Raw genomic sequence first — 23,593 nt, forward strand, 5'->3', positions numbered from 1 at the left:
CACAAAACAGTTCACATCCACCAAGTGGTTCTGGCCTACCATGTAACAGTTCTAATCTACCCTGGCAGCCCTGCATACCACCCTCCAGCACTTCTCTACCTTGAAAGCACTTCAATAATTTGAAGCTCAAGTCTCCAGACATTGGTTCTATGATATTCACTTAAATTGCCAGTCCTTCAACTATGAGGAAGACCTTTCCTAACTACAGCTGATAAAGTAGAGGTACTCATCCCTTAATTGGTCTCTTCAGTGCCACAGTCCGGATGTAGCTTATCCCATCTTGCCAGCCTGTGTAAGCACAGGGCTTGCTACCATACCCAAAAACACTTTGAGAGTCAGGCAATTTGTTCAAAATGAATGATGTCGCTTAGATATAAATAGTGCAAGGAGAATTCCTACTCTCTCAAATGATTGGAGATAGTCTAAAGTAGAATGAGCAGTCAATTTGTACAGTTACACGTTTCTTTGACGAGCTGTGTCTTTGATTCTGGTATCTTGCCGCTTTATTCTATTCCCTGGCCTGCTACCCCATGATTAGATTCAAGTGATTCTTGTGTGTTACAGCAAGCTTTCAGTCACCCAAAATTAACTCTAAATATCCCATCAACATATCAGTCACTCCCTTACACAAGGTATTTGTCTGTCCAGTTTTGAAGATGAAAGGGATAGCCTGGTCAAGGAGTAATGATCCTGAACAATAAAGCTCACTTGCCATTCCAAAAAAATTGTGATTAAACCCAGGAAATGGGAAGTATGCTTATTTAGAAACTATGGTTATTTTTGTTGAAGCTGACTAACTCTTTTTCTTAATCTATCATAAAATGTACTTAACATGTCTTAAGCATGTAACTAACTACTTAGCAGTTCTTGTATTGCAATTGCAGTGTCCCTAACTTTGAGCCAGGGGATCCAGTTTCAAGTTTTACCTCCTGCAGAGGTGTGCAACCCTGATCAGGTTCATTGGAAAATACCTATAACTAATATTTTCAGCTGGAGTACAGTATCAAAGTTTTTTTTGCCAATAAATGTATTTGCATATGTTGAAATTTATAAAATTGATAAATAAAAATGTTTTATGGTAATTGCTCCAAGTCAGACAGTGTTACACGGACAGAAATATCTGGATGTTTAGCTAACAATGTAAAATAGCTTTAGTATAATGGTTCAGTAAGTGCCGACAGTAAAATGCTGGAGATTAAAAGATATTTTGAAGGGGTATTCTCCTTCACTTTATTCAGCTGGTAATTATTTATATAAATAAACTAAGCTGCAAAAAAATGATTTGAAAGCAATTGGGTTTCCTGCACATGCTATAACAGTATGTCTTGAACATATACCTGAAGGCACTACGTAAATTGCTTTGTTTTTCGCATTTGTCATTAATTAGCTTTATTTAATGCAATTAACTAAATCCTTTGATAACAATTGCAAAATATATCTAGACTGAAAAATATTTGAGAAATTGTCATAATTATTTTGAGTATTCATGCCTGTATCTCAAATCTCAGTGTTTTTGTTTTGTGACTCTGATCTGGAGAAAACTTGGGATCTTGTTTCTCGACCTTTTTCTATCTGTTATACAATATAGAGATACAGCAACACTTAACCTTTTGCTTAGCATCAGAAATGCCCTGTGCTGTATTAGAAATGTAAGAGTGCCTCAGGCAATGAATTGATGAACCTTTTTATTTCTTACTATCTGGCTTTACTAACAAGGGATGGGATTTTGGAGCTTATTAAAACTACCCATGGGGAGAGGGTCAATCGTTAGCATGCCTTGGAGATTTTTTTTAAAGTGTTAGCAGTTGTGATTTCTCTCTCCTTAATTTTCATTTTCTTTTTATTAAAGTTAATTTTACTAATTTAGCTACACAGTAAAGCATTTGATTATTTTTAAGACACATGCAAAGACTGATGGTAGAGATAGGGTAGGTTACAAAGAAGAATCAATAGCTTACAGGAGAGGTGCTCCACATTCACTGTATATTTCAGTTCTGTTACATATTTTGTCTTTCTAACAATTTTTCCCTGTGGGCCACATCTTCTCCCCAGCTATACAAAAACACTGTTTTATCATTCCGCCCCCAGAAAGGGGAGTGGAAATGGAGTAAATGGGGAATTTTTCAGCTGCTACGTACCTTTTGATTAAATTTTTGATCCATTCGACACAGATTTATGGGCCAAGCAAGTTCAGTAGCCGTCTGCGATAATGCCTCCTCAGAGAGGAGAGAATGGAAGCAAACCCACATTATTATCGTGAAACTGACACCCCCTATTGGTGGTTTATTGTGTTCACTAGCATGTACACTACATGTCTGTTCCCGATCATTTTCCAGAAATGAAAGCACTTTGAAAATATTTGAAACCTGCTGACCAACACAAAATCTGATGTGTGCAGTTAGATAAGCATGGTGAGCAGCACTAGTGTTTTTTTTTTATTTTTGTTCTACACAAAAGTATCCATGTTAATAAAAATAAATAAGTAACCCTTGCTTTCAGAATTAACAACCGTGTCTAATCTGCTGCTTCTGCAAGTGTAAATTATTTGTTATTGATTCTTGTTTGATGATATGTTAAATTTGTGATTTGCAGTATCAATAACATGTTAACCAATAATGAAGTAAAAAATATTGTGCAAGAGTACTGCATGTTATGTCTTGTGTTTTAGAATACATCGTCCATGCATTTGTTATATGACTAGTTTGCCCAGTTTTCCAATCATAAGGTCATTTTCATAGCACTGTTCCTGTTTCCTTTACTATCTTTACTCAGTTTACAACTTTATTAAGGATGGTGCACTAATGATATGCACAAGCAAAACAAAAGAGCTTAGATTTATGTAGCATCTCATTAAATCTTCAGATTGTCTCAAAAGACTACACAATCAATTAATGACTTTTAAAATATAATCATTGTTGTTTTGTAGGTAATCCAGTCACCAGTTTAAATGCAAAAGGTTCCGCAACAAGCAAACAAGTGCTCACAAAATCTTTATTAATAATGGCTTGAGCATATTCAGCTTAATACTACTTCTGTTAGGATAATACAATTCTTGATTTGTGCAATTCCTCAGTATCATTTTGACATTTTTTTCACGTCATCAGCACAGCTCGCACAACACATCTTCATAACTTAACCTATGTTATTCAAGGACAGTATCAGCCGTGCAAAATTTATGCCACATCAGTTCTGGGCTCTTATTACTTGTGAAATATTTGAACTCTAAGTCTATATACAACAGTCAGTAGTGAAGGAATGACAGTTGCCATACCCCTTGTGGCTTTAGCAGGGAGTCAAAAAACTGCTGATAGCAGAGAAGCAACTACAAGTTCCATACTTAACAGAGATCTTGCCTGAACTTTCTCTCTGAAACCTCTCCTGCCTGTAAGAATCTATGTTTGAATTTACTTTTTGCCAAGGGATGTTTATGGGATGTTGCAGGAATCGAACCAGCTCCTTGTTTAAGTTGTGATAGAGTCAGTTGAGTTATCAAATAAGTTGTTATTCTAAATTCCGTTTTCTTTTGTTCGTGTTTCTTCTGTGGACTTTAAATGTGTGGTTTGACCAGCTGCATTACTCCTGGAATATCCACTTTACAGCTGCTATTAAAATAAAAAAAGTTAAGGTCTGGGCTACCTTCTTAAAATGTTTTGAAGGGATCTGGCCAGTCCATAATGAAATCAATTGCTGGAAAAACTCAGCAGGTCTGGCAACATTTTGGAGAGAATTAAGAGTTAATGTTTTGGGTCCAATGACACTTCTTCAGAACTTTAAAATGAAAACTTTAAAAATAAAGCTCGAGTTTATTTTAAGGATGATTGACTGTGGTTTCATCCTGTGTAGTAATAAAAAGAAAATCATTTACTGTAGGCAAATCCTTGAATCATTTACAAAATTATAAACTCAGTGTTATTGTGTGACTGTTTTTCACAGCACAGGAGATGGCACACCATCAGGAGAAACTTTTACTGATGGAGAGTAGCCTACAAACCACACAGGATCAGCTCAGTGATCGTGTTACAGAGATTGTCCGGCATGAACAGGCAAATCGTAAACTACAATCAGAGCTTAAAATTCTGAAAGAGCGAGAAACTAGCAACAAAGAAGAGATCGATGCTAACAGGTGAAATGTTTAGTGCATTGTTGATCAGAAAGCAAGTTACTACTAAGTTCGTCCAGTGTTGTATTTCTGCCAAATTCATTTGGACTCAGAGTTCCAGTTAAAGAGCACATCATTCAATGGTCAAAAATCTTATGAACAACCTATGCAGTAGTGCTGCAGTACCTCAGCTTAAATCTTCCTAGCTACTCAGCCTGTACTGCTTCAGACAATCCAAATTTTCTATTTCTCAAGTTGTGTGTTGCTTTTTAACTATAAAAAATAATTATATTTCATTAAAACATATCTTAAAAGTAAGCAGAACACGATTGACTTTAAAATGGTGACTAAATTATATATGCAACCATGAATAAATTATACCAAATATTTAACTTTGTTTCACTTGAATAATGCACGTGCTATGCAGTCCCTGTGCACAACCCCTTCTACAATCAACTGAGATGGAACAAAATCATGATATAAGCAATTATGCACATAGTCCCAATTATTTTCTGCTGACTTGCATTTTCTAAGAATCCAGATTATCATCCTGAAATTATGCAAGATTCTCCAGGTTCCTTGTCACTTCATTCTTTAGCATGAAATCAGCAGAAGCCAGCAAAACAACATTAATAGCTACTTTTAAGTGTTTTTTGAAGCCCTCTGAGGGTTTTGTCAATTTCATGCTTAAAACAAACTTCCAAAACTTCCAACCCTGGATATTTTGCATGCCTCTGCTAGTATGCTGTCAAATAATTCCAACCTGTCATAGAAAATTGCAAATTAATTTTGGATAGAATTTTAATTGGAAAGAAACTGCCTTAACTGGGCCAGCTGAAATCATTGATTAAGATGTCATTAATTAACAATAACACCGACTTTAAGAATAGTACTTGACAATAGTTGTGCTTTCACAATAAATCTAAATTCAGTAATTGACTAATTACTACCCAGATAAAATTTATTTCCTTTCAGACTTGAGATTATTTACTGGAATAGTTTTATGCTTTGAAAAATTTTGTGTAAAGTAATAATGCTGAAAGGGTTAATGTTCATGTTATATGGTTTCATCCATTTCACTGATATCACATTTTGTCTGGGGGTGAAGATAAGGAGTTCTACTGTAGCTTTTGGCAAGAGTAGTTAAATCTCTAGTAGTTCCTTCAGGTCCTAGTAATTATGGCAGACCAAACGTAGGCGTACTTATTGCTATCACACACTATATCATCTTGTTGTCTCAGAACAATGCCTCTTCTATAGATTCTTTACCATGGGGCATCTTGTACAGCTAATTTCCAGATAGACCCAAAGCAAAGGAGGATTGTTGAGTAGCAAATTACCTCAAACAACCCAGTATCACATACTGGAGAGATAAGATACCAGGAATTGTCATCTGCAGCAATGTAGATTTGACCCCCACCACAAGAAGATAAGATCCCAAATACACAGAAGAACAGGAAAATTTTCAAGCGAGTTTACCATTTTAAGAGCATTACCACTTTAAAACAACAGACAGCAGCTGAAACATGATTACAAATTTAGAGAGACCATAGCAACATTGGAAGTACCAAAAAGGCAACTCAGCACTCCAAAGGCAAAACTTCATTCTAAAGCTGATACGATAAACTAGGGCAACAAGGTAGGCTCAGCAGAGGGAAAAGCTTGCCACACTTAGAAAATACAGATGTAAGAACGAGGAAGACTGTGAACAGTGAGCTGCAAGATCCAGGAAGTAGATGGAATAACTTGTGGAAAATGGGTCAAAGACCAGAATAGGAAGGCAGGGTGTGTAAAAGAGAGCTTTCACTTCCATTGACCAACATTGATGCTTGGCGGAGCTGCAAAAAAACAGTGAAAAGGTCAGAAAAGAAACTTAGACCAAAGTTACAGAATCGGGAACGTCTCAGAATTTAATTGAACTGATGAAAGCTATTTTGAAACAATCTCATTGAGTTGTCTAGCCAAAGAAAAAAACCAGAAAAAATACAAATTTGAAAGGATTAAGTCTCAATAATTAAGCTGTGATTTTGGTGGGAAAATTTATAAGTGTAACAGCCAGAGAACTTAATTTTAACATTTATGCTGAGAGAAGTGTTTGTTGTTTTAGACTATGAAAAGTGAAAAAAATATTCATTTTACCCAGAAAGAAAGGAAAAATCTTGCCTCAGAAGGTGTGAAACCCCTGGAACCAGTGGGTAATCACGAATTTGAATTGTTCAAAAAGGCAGGCAAATGCTCAAAAATACAGGAAAACCCAATAAGCAATACAGAGATAAAGCATTTCAGAAACAGATTCAAAATCCACAAAAGTAATGAATTATAACAAAATAACCAATAATTCCAATTAAAGCTTCATTTAAAAATTCAACATAGTATTGCAGAAACAGAGTTAAAATGTTTGGCATATGAAGCACAAGACAGCTCCATTGCTGTGTTGCAGAGTCTAATAAGCTGTACAAGTCATTCAGTTTAAAACAACAATGGTGAGTACAAGGTTAAATAACAGCAATTTTTTTTAAAAATGAAATGATAAATTTGAAAGACCTTTTTAGCACTAAGATTAAACAACACATTGAGAAAAAGACAATGGAATAATATTAATGCTTCCTAGCAGATTCAATGTCAAAGAAGAACCCTACAAAGGTAAAGATTGGCCATCATGGAGCTGGCAGTTTCTAAGGTGCAGCATTGCCACAAAATTGAATACTAAAACTTAATCCAACAATGTCCGATTATGGATGATGTTATTAACAGACAACATCAACCAGAATTCAGACATTCTGGAAGCACAGACTTGCATTGCAGGTTGCAGCAGCAACTTGCACTGAAAGGTTGCATCAGGAACACAACACACAGGAATACCCACCTAGCTCGCAGACCTAGATAACAAATGTAGCACCTAGCTGTTTGCTCACAGCTGCCTGCCTTACCATTCCAATTAGCTCAGTCACACATTCAGGTAGCATGCCTTGCTGCTAAGCAATCCTCAGTCTAGGGACCACACATCTTGCTGTACAGTAGTGTGTTACATCAATCTCACATTTACACTGTATGTGAAAAATACAATGCATGTGCAGCAGGCAGCCATGGGTCTGACTCTGAGGGAAGTAGTCCAGAATAAAGTTCATGGAAGCACCTGTCAGTCAGTTGGTCCAGGCACAGGGCAGCCTTCCATACCAGGCAGAGGCATTGGCCATGGTCAAGCATCCGGTTGAGAGCTGGCTTGGTCAGGGGGCTCATGTTGGTACAGTCCAGGGAGTGGGCCACGGTCAGCCAGTCAGGTGTGTCTGAGACAACAGATGATTTATTGCATGGCAGCAATAAGTACAACTACATTTGACCTGCCATAATTGCTAGGACTTAAGCAACACCTACAGATAGAAACCAAGGAAAAAAGTGGGAGCCTTAGCCGTTTAGTCTTCAGGGCTGAGGATGCCTGGTGTAGGTAAGGACACAGTGCAACTGTGATGGGGGGCAGGATTTCAAAGGGGCCAACACTGTAAAGTATGGCTGGGAGGGTGTAACGCTGAAGGGAGGGTCATCCACGGTCACAAACACCTGGGTTTCATGGGAGGGAAGAGCGGATCAATGAATGTGCACCTTGAGCATGTGCACCTTATGCCAGAGTCTAGATTGAAATGGTAGGCTAGAGTAGGTGAAATGGGATGGGTGGATGTTGGCCTGGGAAATGTGTGAATCCTGTGGGATGGATGGGATTGCCTCCCAGAAAAAGGATGTGGATTTTGGGGACACTCACTGACATGGTCAGACTGAGGTTGCAAACCACCAAAGAGGAACCCTCATTGTCACCTTCCATCTTGCTGGAATTCGAAAATGTGCAATAGTAGAAAATGGCTGCAAGCACACAGGGTAGGAGGGTAAATGAGGGAACAGACTGCAACAATTACCCACACGCCGAGCTTTTAAATGGGAATGACATTGGTCACAGGCCCATGAAAAGTGTAGTGAACAGTCACAGAGGCTGTCAGATTCCCTGGCCATTCTACATCATTGACCATCGCTGTACGTGGCACATCCCTGGCAACACCACTACTGGACAAATCCTTGAACTCTACACTTTCCTCAGACAGAGTCAATCGTAAGGGATTTTGAACCAAGAGGATCAAAGGTGTCAGCAGCACCCAATGCCATGTGTTCCCATTGTTCCTCCTGTTTACTGATGATGCAATTGGCTGTCAGCACAGACCGACATCCAAGCCTCATGAGTGACCATGAATTTTTGCTAGCTGGTGTGGAAATGCATTGACTACCTATACAGAAAGATTCAAAGTAGATCCATGAATCTTAAAGTCATCATTATTTATGTACACAATTCCATTTACGAAAATGTCTTCTCTACTAATGTCACAAAACTGTCCTCAGTACGATTCCTTCTTTCTCTCCCTCCCATTACAATTTATTGCCTTCCCTGGCCTCAAAGAATGGTTCTGGGGAGTCTACTCTGACCCCACAGGTACTTGTGTCTGGACAGGCCAGACATGCTAAGGATCTTTTGCCAAAGGGAAGTTGACCCTCCTTGACTTGAACTTCCAAGGGTCAGAGGCAGATGTGATGGAGGTGGAAGGCTTGGCCACCTTTGTAGTATCCTAAGTGGAAATTACCAAGGGGCTGTGTGATTCCTTTAGCTTGATATTCCTGGAAACCTCCCCACCCCACCCCACCCCAACCCACCCAGTCTCCATATGAGGACAGGCCACTTGGACTGGTGCTAAGGTTCCCCAATCCCTGTCTTTGGGCTGAGGACCACTAACTGAGGTGATGGAGTGAAAGTGAGTTCACTTTTCCAGCAGCTCTGGCAATGTTTATCCTGGCTTTCCATGGCAGTGTAGACAGACAGACGGTTGCATGACATTGCAGGAATGCAGCTTCAGGACATTGAGGACCATTGCATCCTCTGTGCATCTGCTGCTGCTGCTGCTTACTTCCCTGTGCATTTTAGATGATGTCCCTGATTACCATAACCACTGGATTATCCACTGCCTAGGGCTGATCAGGTGGCTGGCCCTTGGCAGTTCTTCAAATCCCAGCCGCCTGGGCTGTTTTCTTCCTCAGTCAGCAGCAAGCGTCACAGTGTGGTGCTCATCAGAGTGCGAACCCACACTTTCTATGCCTATGGATCCCACTACCTGGGCTTCAGGAATGTAAGAGACAGCCTTGCAAATTCTTTCTCTGAGATCTCAATTCTCTCGTAGAGAAAGGCAGTTCTTCCACAGCTGGCTGCTTCTCCATAGACATCGTGGGGAGACTTGAGGAACCTACAAGACAGGAAGAGAAAGAAAGTATCATAGGCATGAGTTAGCAGTGCCATGTAGAGTGATACTAAGTAATTTGGCATTCCCACAGGACCAATACTATTGTGAGCCTTAGGATTTTCTCCTTATTGAGAGTAAAATCACGGATGTCAGAATCACCTGATTCCCACCTCCCACCCCCACCCCCATGACCTGTATGAGATCCCTCTGCCCTGTTATGGGCCACCTTCTCCTGTAATGAGAAAAGGTGGGGAAAGAGTGAGATGACAGTGGGTGACATGGTGCTGATGCATATCAGGAAAAGGTGGTGAGATGTTCCAAAGGACTAAGGAGACAGCATGGAGTCATGCCAAGATAGCGATGTGGAAGGCTGAGGGAAGAGCTGTGAGGAAGTATATCTTAGCCAACATGGTTCATCATGAGCCTTGATGGGAGATGTTGGAAGTGGCACTATTAGATTGAGTCTGAAGTGGCAGAGAGAAGGGTTTAGCACTTAACCTGGCAGAGTGGAAAAGGTCATTAACCTTCATTTTGCCCTGTTTACCATTCCTCCACACCTTGGGGATGACATTGACCCAAATCTGGTGACACAATCATCTTTGCCAGTCCTATAAGACGAGGATGTTGCTCCTTTGCAGTACCTTATTTACCAAGACCTGCAGGTCATTGTTTAAGAAATGCAATGCTGTCTTCCCTTTCTGCACCAAGTACTGATTCTGTCTCACACTGAGCAGGACAACTTTGGAATGCCAGCACTCATCCATATATTCTATTAATCTTTACGTTGATATTCACTGAGTGGCAAATTATTCTATAAATGTATGTGATCAAATGGGGCAGAAATTGGATGTGAGAGATGAATTAATGAGGCAATGTTGGTTAGATAGAGCAAGAAAAGTTGCTCAGCCTTGTACCAAAAAATCTTCCATAACATGCAACTCAAACTGATCCAAAAATTGCAATAGTCCACCCAGGATGGTTGTTGAAGTTCTTAATGAAACTTGTCAGATTTGTTATAATTCAAGGGAGATTTAATTTCAGAGAAAGCAATTTAAATCATGCTGGAAGCACTAACTAGAAAGACACAGACAGATCCTGAGCGGAGAAGACAAACACTCCATCAAGAAGCCAGTAGAGTCTGTTAACTTTGTAAGGTATGAACACTCTAAACATACATGCAACAGGCCAACAACTAGGAACAACCCTAACAGCTGATGCTAAACAAACCACAGTCAGCACTGTGAGACATTAAGGAATCATAAAATTAGACAAGATCCATGCATCTCGAATGAATACTACATTTATAAAACTATAGGTCATTTCTAGAAGATGTACAGAAGGAAAGCATAGTTTCAGATAGTGGAAATAGTCTGAATTAGAAGTGTATACAGTGGCATGTCCATGACTATTAGTAAGGATACTTTCACTTGATGATATCCTTCCTCTGGACAAGACAACCGAGATACTCTTAACTAATCCAGATGAGCCAAAAGAGACAGAACCTGTTTACATAAATGGATATCCTGTTGAGTTTGTCCTTGATACATAAGCAAATGGTACTATCCTAAGGCACCAGTTACTGTGGCTGAAGAAGTAGAAGCTGCAGCCTGCTTCAATTATACTACAGATGTCAAGTGCAACTGACAGAAGAATAGGAATGCTACAGTTACACATGTATGTTATTCACAATCAACCAAATTCATTTTCGAGCTTGTGTGCATGTCTCAACATCATGTGCATAAGAGGAATTGAAGGCGATTGATAAGCTTCCAGAGAACAACTCGCTCAGAAGCACACAGCTGTTCGAGCATTAGTCCAGGAAAAAGAAACCATTATTGACTGATCAGGAGAAGACTTCACTGGATTCATGGTAGAACATAGATAAATTAAACAATCCAATAAGATGCTGGCATGTTATCAACATGGAGGAAGTCTCAGATTTTGTGGAATTGGTGGTAATGTTTTTCTTCCAGAAAACAGAACAGTCAACACCAGTGACAGAGGTCGTGTTGAGCGAGCACCAATCTTTCAGTAATGTGACTGAGTATCTGAACATGTTTACCTCAGCAATCAAACAAGCACAAAGAGTAGGAGAAGAATTTCAGATCATCAACTTTAAATGAGATGAGATGCATTGTCCACAGATTCAGACATGGCCAAATAAAGGAAAATGTCTGGTTTCATCATCCAGGATTCTGTAGCAAATACCTGCACCAATCTAAAGACTATTGGCTGGCTCAGAAATCTGGGATACTACAAGGAGGAAAGTACTTGTTTCACAAAGCAGTTTCTTCCATTGATGGACATTCATAAGATTTTAGGTAACCCACCATAATGTGATCGAATAACTACATAAATAATAAAGAAGTGCTCTTCTGCAAAGATAACTCAGAAAACTAAATGATAAGGGAATAAACCAAAAGTTTTATGCACTGGCATACTATTACCTCATTGGTATGTTGTTTCTCATTCTCCCAGTTAGAAACTGGATGGTGACAATTTTTAACACAAAAGATAGAGTAGATACTTAATCACTCCAGTTTACTACTTGCTTCTCTAGACCTCCACCTTGGACAGCAACATCCCAATGTCTTGTGATGTGTTCCATGAACAGGGATCACCCCCTAAGTTCATGGACTTTGGCATTGGATGCATGTCAATCTTACCACATTTTCATTGTACATTTCTGACCAAAATTAGAATACAGTGAGGTTCTTCAGTGCTGAATTTTGATGCTGTTGCCAGTACACTTTGTGCACAGGGACAGGCACACAATTCATGGATTGGCCAGGGTGCTTGTCAGAGCTCCTTGTTTTATCTCTTAGCACTCATTCACTTTGCTCCTGCTTGGAAGCTCCTAGCATCTCTTCCGTGCCTTGCTTTGTTTTTTTTTATGCTTTTTTTTCTCCTCAGGTAGGCCTTAAGGATCATTCAAATCTAAACCCTGAAGGCATTTGAATGCAGACCCTGGTAATTAATGATCTTTGTTATAAATGTTATAAATACCACTGAAACCAATTTTGTTGAGCATTGTGTTGACAACTCGTTGATCTCTGTATAATAATTAAATGAGAGTGGCTTGTGGCCTAGAGTTGCATCCAGGGTGGCTAGTTGCTGAAACTGTGCTGGTCAGCACACTTGATGTTCCTGTTGAGAGGCCCTGTCTACTTTAGTGACAAGGCCTCATTTGATATCAACAGAGAATGTATGTATTACTGGCATCACCTGATAATTAGTTGCAGCTATTGTTCTCCACTAATCTCCCCACCCCTCAACCACCCCCTTCATTTACCACCATTGCCAATAACCTTGTCGTCTCCAGTTTGGAAACTTGTAGTTTAGAGCTATGTTTCTGCATTCTTAACAAAAAGCTAACAGAAAGTAACTTAATTAGAGTGGGCAGGTTACTACAGGTATAAATTTCAGATTTTTACTGAGTATTATTCATTACATATCAGTTTTCTTATAATTAGCTTTAAGGGTATAGTTTTATAATCCAATGTTTGTGTATTCTTTATTTGTATGAATTCACATCAGCTAACCTCTTAAGCAACACTTTAAACGTTTATTGCCTTTTCTTTAAATTTCAGATAGCAACATGAACTCTTTTAGTTAATATCAATACTTTGGAATATTTGAACAGTAAAATTGTAAATATTTGTTTCAGAGAATTGTTTAAAAAAGCAATCTGACATTATTGCTGTAATATTTTCCTATCATCATTTAGAAAGATGACTGCACAGTAAGTGAACAAAAGTGTTAACTACATGATATGCCAATAGGTATTAGATAGGATTAGTAATTAAGTGATGGAATGAAGAATAAACTAGGTATTTTGTCAAACCTGAAATGATTCCTTAAGTGTCTTCTACCGCAGACCTGGCAAACATAATTGCTGGTGTATTGATTAGGCTTTATGCTAGTGTGGTGGCATGGAAAGATGCTGGCAGTCTGCAATATTGATTAACCATTATAGGAGTTAGTTGTTTGTGATGTCTGTTTGTTGTTGGAACTTTACTCTGTGAGAAATATTTCTTTTGACAGAGTGAATAAGTAAATATAATATAGCACAAAAACGGCTCATAATTTCACACATTATTACAGATAGGTTATTTTACTCATTGCATTGTATTGAACATCTCTGCAGGAATATATTTCAAACATGAAATTGCATTAGAATTATCACATAGATTTTTAGATCAATGTTTCTCATCATTATAGACAATATGCTGAAGTATATTAAATGTTCTTTGTCCGAGACTGTTTTATAGAAAGCTACGGTATAAATATAAGGAGTCCCACTACTTTCCTGAAGTCCATTCCTGAAGAAGGGCTTATGCCCGAAACGTCGAATCTCCTGTTCCTTGGATGCTGCTGCGCTTTTCCAGCAACACATTTTCAGCTCTGATCTCCAGCATGTGCAGACCTCACTTTCTCCTGAAAGTCCCACTACTTGGCCTTTCAAGTAGTTTTCAAGTGGACGCTACTCAACATTAGCATAGGGCTGGGGGAGCTGTTGGTGGAAAATAATTCCCTCAGGACAAACTTTCAATTCTGGGCTTCCACAATGTTCGGTGACATACCCATCTCCAAGTCGAGGAAATAATACTTCTATGGGTTGGAGGTGGAGAACAACACGATATGGCAACCGAGAGGAGCTTGGAGAAGCCTGGCAAAGTTCTCCTGGTATTTCTGATTGCACAAAAATGAAAAAAGAAACATTTTGAGTTTATTTCAAAATTACCCTCATCAGTGAGGCACAAATAAAGGTTTTGCTAGTGTAAAATCATCTGAATATTCTCTTTAACGCATTTGCTTGATGGTAGTTACATAGCAAAACTGAATTCTTATGTATCCAAATTCTTGTTACTTTGACAAAGACACCCAGAAAGAGAAATTAGAATTCTGACATGAAAACATCTTGAAAATTTGTTGGGATAATTATTTCTAGCAATTGAGGAAATGTTTTTTGACTTTATTATAAAGTGACCATGCTGTTACAGCATATCAGGATGTTTTCCATTCTGTTGTGTCTTTGTCAATTCTCTAAAAATATAATTCATTTATTGCCATACTCTGCATTCTCCATGTAATTTGAACATGTTTTGCTTTTTTAGATAATAATACAATTCCCTCTTGAAATTCTCTATTGACTCTGCCTCCACTATACTCAGTTTTCACATTCCAGCTCATAACTAGTCACTATGGGACATTAATTCTCATAATGTTGTCATTGCTTGCTTTGCCAATTACCTTAAACCCATTTGTTCGCGATTTTTCCCCTAGTATTCTACATCTTCTCCCTATCTGCTGTGTTCAGGCCCGTCATGATTTTGAACACCTCTATCAGATTTCCACTGCACATTCTCTTCTTCAAGGAAAAAGGCCTAACTTGTATAATTAGCCTGGGTCTTGACTGTGTGATCCACCTAACATCTGTCATAAGTACACTGTGCCTTCTTTATCATAATGCTGTCTCGTTCAACAGCTAGGAAGCTCTGGATTTTCTATCCTTCCTTCCGTTTTCATGGGAATATATCTTGTCAAACCTGAACTGACTTCTTTAGAGATAGTCCATTATTCAGTTACCATCTTACCTGTCAGTATTTGAGACCAACTTACCTGGTACAGATCCATTCTATTGAAGTTGCCTTTTCCCTAATTAATTATTTTTACGCCAATATTTTCTTTGTCCTTTTCCATAATCAACCAAAATCTTATGATACCATGATCACTGTCCTCGATATGTGGGAACCATTATGGCAACAACATCCTTAATTAGATTCTCTATTTTTCATTAATATAAATAGGGTACAAATTGAAAAACTTAAAGCTGAAAATGCTCAGAATAAACAGAGTCATGAAAGTGCAGTCACAGAAGGACTCAAGCACCAGAAATCAATTTGCAAGTTGGAGATGGAAGTCAACACCAGCAAAGAGCAGATTAAAATGCTACAAATGCAGGTGGGTGAATAATGAGTTGAATTTTGCTGACTGTGGAGTCAGAATTAGATTTGGGTGGGGCTTGTTAAGTAGCAGAAAAACTCCTTCAGTGGTGTCTGACTTCCCCAAAACTGTCCCAACTCCATACGACTTATCCAGTAGGTGGTTATCATGGGAACTGATAGTCCAGTCTATTGTGGCAGGCAGGTAGACAATGAACTAAGGCCCCAATCAAGTGCTCTGTTCCCCTGTGATCTGGCATTGCATGGGACCCCACTGCAAATTTGTGGAAGTGCACAGTCACCTAGAAGTCAACAAGTGGAGGTGGCTAGATTTATCAGCTACATCAGGGAGCCACAGTGACAACAAGGACTCAGACTGGCTAGAAGGGTAAGACTCCACTCTGAGCCGAGAGTACCTTGTCAGCTTTTCACACTGAAGAAGAAGTCTATGTGAACCCTTCCATTTTGCAGTACTCCCTTAGTCACCTTCTCCAGTAGTACTCACCTCTCCCAGTGGTGTTTCATTCTGGATTTTTTGCTGAGGACCCTTACATTCTGCTCATCATTCCATTAGTTCACTCTATCTTTTGGTCAATGAACTGGTAGGTATTCCATTAGATGACCACCTCATATAAAGTTGTCCCAGTGGACTTGCTAAGCCCATTGTTAGTACCATCCTGACAGTGAAACTTCAGGAACCATTGCTTAAACTATATGATCCACATTCATTGTTCATTTAGGGATAGCAGTCAGGTTCCAATGACATGAAAAGGATGACATAGGCACCACTGAAGCAGAGAAGCAATCTCAGAGGCTATCTGAAATGGAAGTGTCTCAGAAGCCTGCTAAAAAGTTAAAATTTTAAAAAGCCAGTAGTGTGGGGTAGAAACATTCCTGAATGGGTTTGGATTATAGTCGTGGCTCAGACAAATGTGGCTCATTTGTAGGGCCAGTGAGGACGGGGGCAGAGGGTAATGTATCCAAATTTGGTGATGATACATAAATAATGGGTGAACATGTTGTGATTAGGACATAAGGAATCTGTAAGGGGATATAGATAGGTTGATTGAGGAGTCAAACACTTGACAAATGTGATTTAGGAAAGCATGAGGTTGTGCTCTTTAGGAATAAGAATCAAAAGTGGATTAGTTAAATGGAGAGCAACGCCAATAAAGTCCAAAGCAGAGGGACCTGAGTGTTCTTGTGCATGACACATGAAAAGTTATCATGCAGATGTAGCAAATAGTTAAGAAGGCAAACAGAATTTTGGCTTTTATTTTTGGGGGGGTTGGGGTGTTGAAGCTTGAAAACAGGGAAGTTTTGTTACAATTGTACGGCGTGTTGATGAGGCTGCTCTCAGGTACTCTGCAATTTTGGCCCTATATTTAAAACAAAGTACAGCATACTGGCATTGAAAGCTGATAAAAAATACATTCACAAGGCTGATTCCTGGTATGAATGTGTTGACTTATCAAAAATGGCTAAATAGGTTAGGCATATATTTATTCAAAGTTAGAAGAACATACACAAACATTGAAACATACAAGATTCTGAGAGGGCTTGTCAATGTAGATATTGAGAAGATGCTTCCAGTAGTGGGAATCACAAACTAGGAACACAGTTACAGAAAATAGAAAGCCATTTCAAACTGAGAGGCAAAGGCGTTTCTTCTCCCTACCCCAGAGAATTGTGAAGGCTAGATCATTGGAAGTATTTAAAGGTGAGGTAGATAGATATTTGAAATATCAGGGAGTTGATGACTCTGCTGAGCTAGCATCAGAGAGGAGTTGAGGACTGGGACAGATCAGTCACGATCTTGTTGAATGATGAGCCAGGATTTCGGGGTCCAAATGACTTACTCTTGCTCCTACCTCTTATGTCCTTATATTCGTTAATAATTTGGTCCAGGGTACAGAAGGACACACTTATTTATAATTTTCTGGATTAGTGGTGCTGTAAGAGCACAGCAGTTCAGGCAGCATCCGAGGAGCAGTAAAATCGATGTTTTGGGCAAAAGCCCTTCAGCAGGAATCTGGTTTCCAGCATCTGCAGTCATTGTTTTTACCTTATTTATAATTTTGCCCGTTTTTAGATTCATCAAAAGGAAGGTGAGAGCAACAGACTTCGAGAAGAATTAAAATCGGAACAAACGAGACAAGAGGAGTTACAAAGACAGTCTCAGAAACTGAAAGAACAAGTAGGAGAGCTCAAAAGAGAAACTGATGAATTGAATGACAAATTTAAAGAAAATACCCAGTTGGTAAGTAGACAGTATTAAAATGTGAACATATCTTATGAGCATAGTATATAAATATGAATAGTCAGATAATTAGTAACAAGGGTTTTATAACAGATTATTTGAATCTGCAAATATTTACAAATTAAGAACTCTGATCATGTTTTTGAGAAATTTCATCATACTCATTTCATTAGCTTCGAACAATACAGTAGCTTCAACAGAAGGAAAGGCATTTGTCTCCCATGATTTGTATACCTCTGAAAATTATTATTGGATCTCCAATAGAATAGAGATTTCTAAACAATTTGATGAGATTGTCAGAGTGTGCTTTGACACCTTGGCACTTATGAAATGTGATTTGGATGTATTTGATATACAGCTGCAACTAGGAATGCTTACAAATCAGTGCACGATGAACACTGATGCTCTTTCTCTGCAGTAAGACAATACACAGTCAACAAAACTAATATGTGATTATTAGACCCTATTCTGAGGAAGAGTCATTTGACCCAAAGCATTAACTCTGATTTCTTTCCACAAATGCTGCCAGATTTGCTGAGCTTTTCCAGCAATTTCTGTTTTTGTTGTTGTTATATATGTGATTATTAGGGCTCATATTGCAATGGCAGTGTTCACCCAACACAAGCTGGAGCACAGAGATCCAAATAGCCAGTATCTGAGCAGTAGACACTCCTCCTATTGGATGAGATAGAAGCAGTCATGAATGGAACAAACCAAGGCAGCTGCAGAAAAGTCTAAATTGTTTGAAAACTATTGGGAAGATGCCAGAGACAACAAAAAACTGCAGATGCTGGAATTCACAGCAGGCAGGCAAGAGGCTGGAAGAACACAGCAAGCCAGGCATCATCAAGAGTTAGAGAAATCGACGTTTTGGGTGTAACCATTCTTCAGGACTGAGGATGGGTGTAGGGGGAGCTGGGGGCAAGGTGATGACATGGGGATATGTGAAGACAGGTAGAGGGTACAATCTGGTTGGTCAATGGGAGGAATTAATCCGATTGATGGAAGGGGAGGTCTGCGAAGGTAGTCAAGGGATGTGAAGGGAGGTTATTTGAAATTGGAGAATTCCAACTGGAGTTTCCTAATGAAGGGCTCTTGCCCAAAGCGTAGATTTTCCTGCTCCTCAGATGCTGCCTGACCTGCTGTGCTTTTCCAGCACCACTCTAATCTAGGCTCTGATTTCCAGCATCTGCAGTCCTCACTTTTGCCTTGGAGAACTCAATGTTGAGTTGTCCAGGCTGTAGGCTGCCCAGGCGAAAAATGAGGTATTATTCCTCCAATTTGCGGTTTAGTTTGTTGTGGCATTGGAGGAGGCCAAGGATTGTTATGTTAGAAAGGGATTGGGAAGGAAAATTAAAATGAGCAGTGACTGGGAGGTCTGGTTGGCCCCTGCGGGCCCAGTTGAACTGTTCCCTAAGTTTACATTTGATCTCCCCGACATAAAGGAGACCATGTCAAGAGCACTTGATGCAGTAAACAAGGTTGGAAGAGAAGAGAAACAGGTGGAGCTCTGTCTCCCCTAGAAGAGCAATTTCAGACCCTGGATGGAGGTGTCGGATGTGGTTTACCGGCAGATTTTGCATCTTTTTTGGTTGCAGGGGAAGGTACTTGGGGTTCGGGGAGGTTGGTGGGGAGAGTGACGCAATCCATGGACAGTTGAAGGGAATGGTCCTTGTGGAAGGGGTAGAGCAGTGGGAAGGGGAAGAGTTTCTTGGTGGTGGGGTCTAGTTGGAGTAGGCAGAAGAGTTTAAGGATGATGCGTTGGATGCGGAGACTGGTGGGATGTTAGGTGAGGACAAAAAGGACTCTGTCTTTATTGTGTTTGGTTTTGAGCAGTGCAATGGGGAATGAAGGTGGTGCAATGGAGGGCTGTATGGATGACAGAAAAAGGAAAAGCATGTTGTTTGAAATAGGTGGACATCTGGGGTGCTTGGAAGTGGAATGTCTCTTTGTCCAAGCAGATGCATCGGAGGTGAATGAATTGGGAGAACGGGATGGGGTTCTTGCAAGATATTGTAGGTGGAAGGAGGTGTAGTCCAGGTAGTTATGGGAGTCTGTGAGTTTGTAGTAAACATCCACCTGGAGACCGTGGCCAGAGATGGAAATGGAGAGGTCAAGAAAGAAAAGGGAGGTGTCTGATATGGACCAAGTGAATTTGAGGGCGGGGTGGAACTTGCGCTGAATTCAATCCATTCCCCAAGTTCAGCCTGGTGCAGAATGTTGCATCGATGCAGTCATCGATGTAACAGCGGAAGAGTTGGGATACACTGCCTGTGTGGGTACTGAAGAGGGACTGTTTGACAGAGCCAACTAAGAGGCAGGCATAGCTGGGGCCCATTCGGGTGCCCATGGCCACCCCCTGGAATTGTGAGAAACGGCAGGAGTATAAGGAAAAGTTGTTGAAGGTGAGGACCAGTTCAACGAGGTGGAAGAGTGTATTGGTGGAGGGGCATTGGATGGGTCTACTGGAGAGGAAGAAGCGCCCTCTGGTGTAAGTACACACAGTGCTGTTCGGAAGGACTTCAACTCAACAGTGTAGGACCAACAATGTAGTTAAAAATCAGGATATGTGCTTGGATGGGAATTTGCAGGTGATAGTGTTCATGTGTATCTGTGACTTTTCACCTTTTGACTGGTAGAGGTCATTGGAATGGACGTTTAGTTCTGATAAACAGTCACCAAATTCAAAACATTAACTCTGTTATTCCCCCCCCTAGATGATGCCAGACCTGCTGAGTTTCCTCCAGCAATTTCTGTTTTTGTTTTGGAAGTGCTATCACAAAATAATGTCATTAAGTCACGGAAAGCTAGCATGCACGTGCAGCAAGCTATTCGGAAGGCTCATTAAATGTCAACCTTTATCACAAGAGGAACTGAGTACAGGAATGCAGAAGTCTTGCTTCACCTGTTGGGAGCTAGGTTCGTTAGCACCTGGAGTGCTGAGGTTTGGTCTCCTCATCTCAGAAAAGGTATTTTGGCCACAATGGGAGTGTAATGAAGATTTAATAGTCTTGTTGCCAGAATGACAGGCTGTCCAATGAAAAGAGATTGGGCAAACTGGATCTATATTCCCTCAAATTTTAAAGAATAAGAGGTGATCGCATTGAAATCTACAAAATACTTGAAGCGATTGAATGTGAGCATGGTTCAGTAATTGACAAACAGGGCGCACAATTTAAAAATATGGGGGATGCATAAGAGACATTTCTTTTGCTTGGATGGTAATGAATCTTGGGAATTTTCTACCCCAGAGGACTGTGGAAGCACAGTCTTTAGCATAATTAAAGTTATGGGAATAGTGAGGGAGAAATACATTGAAGTTTTCAATTGGCCACAATTGTGTTGAATGGTAGTGCAGACTCAATGGACCGAATGGCTTACTATCATTCCTACTTTGCTAAAATTTCCAGCCTAAGTCCTCCTGCTATAACTACTGTGTTCTGGTAATTTGTTTCTGGTCAGTGCTAACATCCAGGATGTTAATGGTAGATGATAATACTGATACATTCCTGGGTACTATTAAGTGCTATGGGAAGATGGCTATATTCTCTTGTTGGAGATTATCATTGCTTGGCTGTTATGTGGCATGAATGTCACTTGCCACTTACAAGCCCAAGTCTGAATGTTGTCAAAGTTTCTGCATATTGGAACAGACTGCTGCCACATCTGAGCAGTTGTAGGTTGTGCTGAACAATGTACAATCATCAGCAAACATCCCCACTTCTAATCTTGTGATGGAAGAAAGGTCATTGATGAAACAGTTGAGCATATTTGGCCAAGGACACTACTCTGAGGAACTATTGTAGCAATATTCTGGAACGGAGGTGAATGACCTTGAACAACCATAACCATATTCCTTTGTGTTAGGTATGACTCTAACAAATGAAAATATTTTCCTTCTTCCATTGTTACTTAGTGATCTCAATTTTACTTGAGCTTCCTGTTGCCACACTCTGCCATATGTTGCCTCAACAGCAAGGCCAATTGTTTCACCTCACCCTCTTTAAATTAACTCCTTTGTCCATGTTTAGATCAACAGTGTGGTCTAGAGCTAAATGGCCTTGGCAAAATCTAAACTAAACATTGGTTAGAAGGTTCTTGCTGAACTAGTGCTGCTTAATAGCTCTTATAAGAATTATAGTAAAATAACATAGAATATCTAAAACTAGGGGGCATGCATTTAAGGTGAGAGGGGGCAAGTTCAAAGGAGATGTGAAGAGCAACATTTTTACACAGCAAGTGGCAGGAGTGTGAAATGCGCTGCAGATATGATAGGGGTGTTTAAGGGACTTTTATGTAAGCACATGAATATGTGAGGAAAGGAGGGATATAAACCAAGGGCAGGCCGAAGGGATTAGTTTAATTTGGCGTCATGTTCAGCACAACATCGTGGGCTGAAGGGCCCATTCCTGTACTGTACAGTTCTATGTTCTGTGTTCTAATCACAGAAGGGTTAGAGTATGAAAGGGGCCTTTTGGACTTTTGTATCCACACCAGCTCTTCAAATGAGCTTCAGGACTTAGAGCCATTGTCCCACTTTGTCCCATTGTCTTCATTGCACATTGGATACCTATTTAAATAGAAACAATGCTGTCATGAATGCCTCAATTAGACCTGTCTCCCCCATACTTCCAAGCATTGAAATTCAGAATCAAATCACGTGTTGTGTGAAAAGGTTTTCTTCTTACCTCTCATTTACTTGTTCTTGACCCTCCTCTTATCCTCCTCTGTCCAAGGAAAGCAGACCCAACCTCTCAAATCCATCTAAATAACTGAAGTTTCCCATGCCTGGAAACATTCCTGTAAATTCTCTTTTGTCCACTGTCCAATGCATTCACATTCTTCCTGTAGTGTAGTGTCCATAATTATACACAATACTGTAGGTCAAGTCTAACAAATGTCTTATACACTCAAGTTCCATTCTTACACCACTAAAGTCAACTCTTCTCCCGTTGATTTTTCCTACTCTGGGTTGACCATTGTCCTTTTCCAACATCAACCTGAACCTCACAAGACACTGATCATTGTTTCCTAAATGTTCTCCACTTACAATGGAGCAATTTTCTACCTTGGTGGGTAGGTGCCAGTGTTGATCCTCCCTCTCGGCTCACAAGCCTCATTCCTGATAAAGGGCTCTTGCCCGAAACGTTGATTCTCCTGCTTCGCGGATGCTGCCTGACCTGCTGTGCTTTTCCAGCACCATACTCTCGACTCTGATCTCCAGCATCTACAGTTCTCATTTTCTCCTGGTTGATTTTTAACTTTACTGCAAAGCCTCTTCCAAGGATACCTACCTTGAAGAAATTCTCCTCCTCTGTCTACAGGGATTTAGTGAGTCTCTGTCACTGCACCCCCAGGTCATCTCCTACCTATCGCACTCTCAGCTACCTTACCCCCAGCCCCTCTCATTTATCTCTCTACCCCTCAACTCACAAGCCTCATTTCTGATGAAGGGCTTTTGCCTGAAACATTAATTCTCCTGCTCCTCTGATGCTGCCTGACCTGATGTGCTTTTCTAGCACCACACTCTCGACTTTGATCCTAATGTGTGTCTATCTAATAGTTGCTATTCCAGTTTTTGCTATGTAGCCATGCCTCACTCACAGTCGGGATGATTACAAAACACGATTATGCTTTTTACTTCAGAAGGGGATTTTTTTAACCAATAATGCATACTTTATTATTCTGTAACTATCTTCCAACAAATTAAACACTTCCAATCTGCAAGACCATAAAAGATGAGTGGGGAAAGAAGAGGGCTATGAGATGGCTTTGGAAGGAGGAGGATGCTGAGAAAGAAGTGGTGGAGAGGAGGGGGCTGCAGAAGGAAGTGGTGGAGGAGGAGCTACAGAAGGGGCATGTGGAGAAGGAGCCTACAAGATTGGTGTGGGGAGAAAAGGAGTCTACAAGAGCACAGTGGGGTGGTGGGGGGGGGGGGGTGCAGAAACATGGTGAGGGAGAGGGGTGGGGAGTTTTAAACCTGTCAACATATGAATACATAGCTAACTATGATTCA

At 40.1% G+C, this 23,593-nt stretch overlaps 1 protein-coding gene across 1 annotated transcript in view; it reads left to right on the forward strand.

Annotated features, from left to right (window-relative positions):
- Positions 1 to 23,593, forward strand: part of LOC132824060 (polyamine-modulated factor 1-binding protein 1-like) — a 259,415-nt gene that overhangs the window by 113,932 nt on the left and 121,890 nt on the right. The window contains exons 11-13 of the mRNA XM_060838326.1: positions 3,934 to 4,123; positions 15,183 to 15,336; positions 17,410 to 17,577. Coding sequence (XP_060694309.1) covers positions 3,934 to 4,123; positions 15,183 to 15,336; positions 17,410 to 17,577 — 512 coding nt within the window. The remainder of the gene's footprint in view (positions 1 to 3,933; positions 4,124 to 15,182; positions 15,337 to 17,409; positions 17,578 to 23,593) is intronic.

The sequence above is a fragment of the Hemiscyllium ocellatum genome, chromosome 17 (genome assembly GCF_020745735.1).
Source record: "Hemiscyllium ocellatum isolate sHemOce1 chromosome 17, sHemOce1.pat.X.cur, whole genome shotgun sequence".
NCBI lineage: Eukaryota > Metazoa > Chordata > Chondrichthyes > Orectolobiformes > Hemiscylliidae > Hemiscyllium > Hemiscyllium ocellatum.